The 6,494-nt window shown below is 40.5% G+C and overlaps 1 protein-coding gene across 1 annotated transcript; it reads right to left on the bottom strand.

The window, feature by feature from the left end:
* Positions 1 to 4,677: 4,677 nt before the first annotated feature.
* On the bottom strand, positions 4,678 to 6,293 carry LOC142370960 (pleckstrin homology domain-containing family F member 2-like). The gene is made up of 2 exons (XM_075453507.1): positions 5,994 to 6,293; positions 4,678 to 5,251 (listed from the first exon to the last, which is right to left on the bottom strand). The coding sequence occupies exons 1-2, from the start codon at positions 6,235 to 6,237 to the stop codon at positions 4,698 to 4,700; spliced, it is 798 nt and encodes a 265-aa protein (XP_075309622.1). The 5' UTR covers positions 6,238 to 6,293; the 3' UTR covers positions 4,678 to 4,697.
* Between the last annotated feature and the right edge of the window lie 201 nt (positions 6,294 to 6,494).

Genomic DNA, 6,494 nt, shown 5'->3' with positions numbered 1-6,494 from the left:
TATTCAGTGTTGCTTTTCAGCTTCATTTCCTTGCAATACAAAGGTTCCTTTGAAGGATTGGTAACTATAACCTGGGAAACTTGGAATCTGAAAAGAATGTGGCGACTTTGCATTGAAAAACGTTCACATGCTTGTGAAAGACTTGAGTGTAGAATTCTTCATCTTGGAGTGAATGTTCAATGAGTTCCATCGTTGCCTCCAAAGTTGTATTAGATTTGTTGTTAGAGGCTTTAATAGTAAATATAGGCAAAATGCAGCAAATGTACACTTGCTATAGGTCTTAACTGCTGGGGGGTCTCTTACGTCACACCTTTCCTCACTTTGCTCTCTTTTTCCTCCATTTAATTTCTCAAATGATATTATGTACATTTGGCATTATTGTGGTCATTAACTCGTGTTTCCCTGTCCCAACAGATATCCTTTGAATGGTTTTACAGTGCCCCCCCCCCCTCTTTTCTGTCTTCTCCAACCCCAGCTGGTGGAGGCAAATGGCCACGCTTCCTGAGTCTGGTTCTGCCAGAGGTTTCTTCCTGTTAAAAGGGAGTCGTTTCTCTCCACAGTCGCCTCAGGCACGCTCAGGACGGGAGATTGGACCGAAAACAAAGTTTTCAGTGCAATCTGTTGGTTTCCTTAGCTAGGACATTGTTTTTGAATTGGCTCTGTATGAATGAATTGGATTATTTTGAAATTAGTTAATTGGATTTGATTGGATTATGATTACAATGAATTGAACTCCAATTGGCTTGAATTGGACTGTATTATTTAAGTGCCTTGAGCTGACATTTGTTGTAATTTGGCGCTATATAAATAAAACTGAATGGAATAGTCTCACATTTTGTCAAATATTTCTTTGTACTTGGGAAATGTTGCTGTTGTTTTCTAAGATATTCATTTGTTTTATGAAACTATACGAACATTATGACCACATAAGTCAAGGAGAAATGAGCCAACATCAAAGAGAATGAATCGTCTGCAATGAATCTTTGTAGATGCCGTCTACAGAATACTCTAATGCACTGTTCAACCTCTCTAGACATCCTATTAAGACAAGTTTACATGCAGTCACTTGAAAGTGATTGTATCAGACAGGGAGTCATTCCCAGAGGTCTCAGATGGCAGAAGAAACCTACGGTGGACAAAAGAACTAAACAATTTAGTGATTGTTGATGTGCCATTTTGAATAAATGTCCCCTTGACCTTATCACTCTGCTTGTGGATCAACTCAAAACAGATTAGGAAGAGCTGGATAAACTAACTGAAGAGAAACTTCAATAAGAGCCCCAGACGACGACCTGCAAGACATCGGCAGATGGATCAGCTCTCCTCTGGCTTGTTATCATCTGCCTCAAGTTTCAGTATATTGTCCAAGAAAACCACAGACAGGCCAGACATTACAGTCAGAATAAGAGGGGACGGCAGGAGAAAGGTCGTACACGATGTGAAAAGAAGAGAAAGACCTTGGACACGGTCACGGATCCACCAGTGGAGGAAATGACTGTTTTTGAAAAAGTCTTGAAGTGAATCCCAACCCTCTGTGTTAAACAAAGGGTTATCTTTTGTTCCTACAAATTAGGTGAAAGATTTTCAGGTTAAAATAGATCAGTTAAAATTTTCACAAGTATCTGTTTAAAGAAATTTTCTCTAAACAACTAATCTACTTTGAACAACCGGAAAAGGAACATTCCCAATCATCTGGTCCTACATTACCTATTCAAAGTAGGAAAACATTTGTCAAAAGACTAAGTACATTTGTGCCTCCTTCTAATCAAAATAAATATATAGATTTTCTATTTATTACCGGAGGCTAGTTGAACAAGATGCTGATAAGTATCTGAAAACAAAACAGAATAATGTAACCCACAAAAACTCAACCAGAGGAGAAATAACTGCTCTGAAAGGCCAGGAATCGGATGACTTGATTGTCATAAAACAAGCTAACAAATCGAGTGCTACTGTAGTTATGAATAAAGTTGAATATCTCAATGTGTGCTTAAGACAACGAGACTCATTATTATCAACTCACAGGGGATCCAACCGAGTATTGTCCATAAAGCCGTTGATTATCTTACACACAATAGTGAAATTTCCAAAGTAGAATATGACATCATAAAAACTGAATTGGATTATTTTGAAATTAGTTAATTTGATTTGATTGAAATTGAATAATTCCAACATTTTATACATCACCAAAAATACCTAAAATCAGTTATAGTTATCAGGTCTCTTACCTCCAGTTTGTAGACTATTTCATTAGCCCAATGGCAGAAAATCTTCCATCTTTCACAAAAGACACAGGACACACAATGAATATTGTAGAATCTGGGTTTGAATCCCATTCCTACTTATCTTTACCTCTTCTATTTCTACCCCCTACCCCAACCAGGGTTTGTATCCCCACCCCGCTATGACTGTGTGCAGTTGGTGAGAGGCTGGGGTAGCTTGCGGTTGTGGAAATAAAGATGACGAAATTAGACGAAACACTGATGTAAGGAGGTTCCCTCCTGATGACCCCAATTACATGTTGGTCAGCACTGCTCACTGGTCTATGTAGGGATTATAGGGATCAGGAGGTTCTTCATTAGGTACTGAGCCAGTATTAGAAGGTTAATTGTTGAATTTATGGATTTATTCACGGAGTCTGGTCCATTTTTTTGTAGCACAAGTTTCTTGTGCTTACTTTGAATTATCACTTGTCCTTGTGGTAAATCTAATGTGGGGAAGACAAGTAGAGCTTTGAGTTTCTGAAACAAAAACGTGCTATTAAATGCAAATATATATGAATCACAGAGTTGCAACAGCTTTTTTAATTTCCTAACTTGGATGTTTTACTTGAGCATGGAACACTACTGAATTCATTGTCTAATGAATTCAGTAGTGGATGGATTTGAGATGATTTTTTTTGCAATGCACATCTGTGTCAGATAATTTGCATCAATTTGCTCGTTCAGTTAGACCTGATGTTTTAACTTTTTCTGTTGACCTATTAGAAAAGATGTACAGTTTTTTGGCTGATTGGATGTGTTTAGTAAAGGTATGTTTCTGTCATGGTCCCCTTGCCCTCTCAGGTGCTGATCCTCCTTCTGTCTTATCTGCTCTTATCTTTCCTCCCTCTGTCATTATGTGTGCTCCAACTCGGTTTACCCCTTCCAGAAGTAGGCGTGGCTGCCCCAGTTTCTTCTGCACACCTGATCATCATCATTCATCCTCTGCAGTATTTAACCTGAACTCTCCTTCCACTCATCGCCTGATTGTTTATCTACTCTGTATGGTAGCGTGATCAAGGCCTCCGTAACCATTGTGATTTGCTTTTTGACCTGTCTTTGCCACCTGCTCATGTGCCCTCTTCTCTTCTGCTAAAGACCCAACTGTAGCACCCAGTGTGTCTGCTTGCGTGCTCTCAGAGAAATCCCGTTGTGCTCTCGCCTTCAACGAACACTCGACTATGACCTTGTGTATTCACCCAGACTACCTCGCCCGGCTTCATCCCCCAAGGATCTCTTGTAAAATAAAGACATTTACTACCAAATGTCTTTGTGTGTCCAGCATTTGAGTCCTTCGCCCCCAAGTTGTGACAGTTTCCCATTTATTTTTGATGAACTCAATGCGGCGACTCCTTTTTTTTGTTGTTATTTTGTTTATAAAGGGTGGTTTGTTTTCTTCACCCTGGTGTTGGGGAGTGATTATGTAATCACAAATACCTTTGTCTTACGAGCAGCGATCCAGACCAAGGGCTTGGGGCCAAAACGTCAATCAAATCTTGAAAGGGCCCGATAATTTGATGACAAACTGATGAGGTGATTCATTTACTTAGGGCAGGGAAGCATCGAAAGCAAGCAGGGCAGGTGGCCAACAGAACTAAGGGAGAGAATAATTGCTTTAACCCAATCCATTTACCGAAGTCAAAAATATTTAGTAATTTGAGAAAATGATGTGTAATTACAGCCTTGTGTTTGTAAAAAATATCCCAAAGTACAGTATGCAAACACACAAGCATGTGTTGGATTCGTGGCATGAATAGTAAGCATGGCGCATCCATCAACACACTTTAATTCTCAAAAACAAACACAAATTTTTTCGCTTCACTTTATTGTTCACAGATAATGTAGCAGCAAAAGAAAAGCTGCGATGTGCAAATCCTTTTTCCACATGTGAACAGAATTTGATTTGAATCACACAGAGGAGGTGAAGGTGCAAAGATGTATTCAGAGAGAAGCTAATTCACAGGAGGCGTTTCCCTAAACTAAGTAGGCAAGTCACAAACGTAAACCAAAAATCACATTATTTTTTACAGACGTTCTAAATTCTAATTTGCTGGATCCATTTTGTGTCAAACAAATCAAGGGTTTTCCTTAAAGTTCTCACACTGCAGTTCTTCTATTCTAACTCTGTCTGGAGCCTCTCCCGCTGGATGAGCAAAGTCACTTTATACAAGTTAAAAATAGGTCACTGTTGGCAGGTGTCACATCAACCTTGCTGGTTGACAGTCTCTCACTTAAAAGGCCAATGTCTCTCGTCATTGGCGACAAGACAAGGTGCACAAGTCTGGTCTCTTTTCAGACCACTTGAATTACTGCCGGTTTAATGGTTATACTGGAAAATACCTAAAAGATTGACTTCTAAAAGATTGCTGGTGAAAACCACTTTAATGATGGACAACAGTTGTATCTTAGAGACTGGAACGGCCTTAGAGTTATTGTTTATTCTTCCTCTGCTTGAGACGTGTCCATAAGGCCCCAGGTGCCACTCAGGGTGTCCAGCCAGCTGCTGCGAGTGTGGCTCTGTATTTTATCATCATCACTGGATGTTCCCCCGTTGTCATCCTCCCCAGTACTGCCTACCCTCAGGCGAGATTTCTCTTCTTCCTCAATCAGTTGGTGGCAACGTTTGCAGATCCTCTGCAGCTTGGTGGGGTGAATGTGATCTATGACCGCTCGCTTCTTGGAGCACTGCTTGCACACCAGAAAGCCACACTTTCTGCAGTGGTGTCGACGCATGGTATTTGTGAACTTGCAAAGGCAGCGCAAGCACTTTTCGGCAGCCTGGTCAGGAATCCAGGAAACGGCAAAGGTGGAGCACCGTTTGCGGCTTCCGTCCTGAAGCAGGAGGCGCTGGCAGTCATCAATGTGCTTCATCCAGCTCTGCTTTTCCTCGTATGACATGGCAGACACGTAGAACGACTTGCTAGGTGTGCAGATCAGCCATTGGTTCTCAAAGTCCACACTGTCCTCCATGTCCTCCTGCTTGATGTTCTCTGAAATGACATTTAAAAATAACATGGACACCCTGGTATGATTACAGAGCTTTACAGACAACCAACATGGAGGAGTTTTTAGGTTGAAAATCTTCTGTCCCATAAGTGCTTTGAAAGAAATACTCCGGTTTCTCTTTCATAAAAACCTGCTATTCATTAAATTTGATTTAAAAAATGGTTTAAAACTTTCCATGCCTACACTGATGGTAGCCTATTACTTAAAAATCAGTGCTCATACAAATCACAAACAGAAGCACTGACTTGTTCAAAGGGATATTAAACCAAACAACTAATGTCTCAGTTCGAGTTTTACAGACTGCGTAATGAAACTGCTTTGAACAAACCCAAAAACAAGTAAATAGAATTTCCCACAAAAAAGTATATATTTAATCAATACAAAATAACTTTTCTTGGTTATCTAAAATCATTTTGAGGAAATAGTTGTAACAGTCTGGAGATATCTGAACTGTGGTTTTGTGCAGCATTAATAGAATTACTTATGTCTCTGTTACTGCATTGGCATCTTAAAGCATTGAAGCATGGAACCGGATGAGCATGCCAAGATACTAAAAGGGTTAATTGAAGGAATTTTTCCACTATTCAGTTAAAATTCATGTCTCCATTTAAAGTAACGTTGATACAGTTCAGCATGATAACACCTGCATCATTGTCCCTCTCTCCCCAAAAGCACATTTCCTGATTAATAGAGCGTTATGAGAAGATAAGCAGATGAGCTCCTCACCTAATGCAATGACCTTCTGTTTTTTGTACCAGCGGCCGCTCACCAGGATGCTGCCATACACCAGGATATCACTGAAGAGGAAGAAGGCCTTCAGCTTACAATTCTTACGACACTTCTTCATCAGCGTGCCCTCTCCCATCAGAGTCCGACCCGGACAGTACAAGGGCTCCCCTGATAGTCCAAAAGCATTCTGCACCGCCTGGATACGCTTACGGTTTTCCCCGTCAAATGCTAGCTGATCCATCACTGCGTCCTAATGTCTGTTGCACGGTTTGAGCTACAGCTGCAGTGACAGCATTAAGGTTATAGTGCTTAATAATCCCGCCTTCTTGGTGACGTGTTGGGGGGTTTTCAGGTGTATGTGTAAGAAATGTGTTGTGTAAGAAAAAAAACAAAACAGAGAAGTAGGGCTGCATTACACAATCTATGTTGAATAACTGGTTTTGTCTCTTTTCTTTTTATCATGCAAGGTGTGAGGAGAGGCTTTGATGATGCTTCGAG

Source organism: Odontesthes bonariensis, chromosome 21 (genome assembly GCF_027942865.1).
Source record: "Odontesthes bonariensis isolate fOdoBon6 chromosome 21, fOdoBon6.hap1, whole genome shotgun sequence".
NCBI classification, from domain to species: Eukaryota; Metazoa; Chordata; class Actinopteri; order Atheriniformes; family Atherinopsidae; genus Odontesthes; species Odontesthes bonariensis.
The sequence above is the reverse complement of the archived record's forward strand: the minus strand, read 5'-3'. Positions and strand labels throughout refer to the sequence as shown.

Excerpts from the sequence above, each read along its gene's own strand:
- LOC142370960 (XM_075453507.1), bottom strand. The coding sequence starts at position 6,237 with ATGGATCAGCTAGCATTTGACGGGGAAAACCGTAAGCGTATCCAGGCG. Across the intron at positions 5,252-5,993 it reads ACAGAAGGTCATTGCATTAG|AGAACATCAAGCAGGAGGAC; the intron begins GTGAGGAGCTCA and ends ATGTCATTTCAG.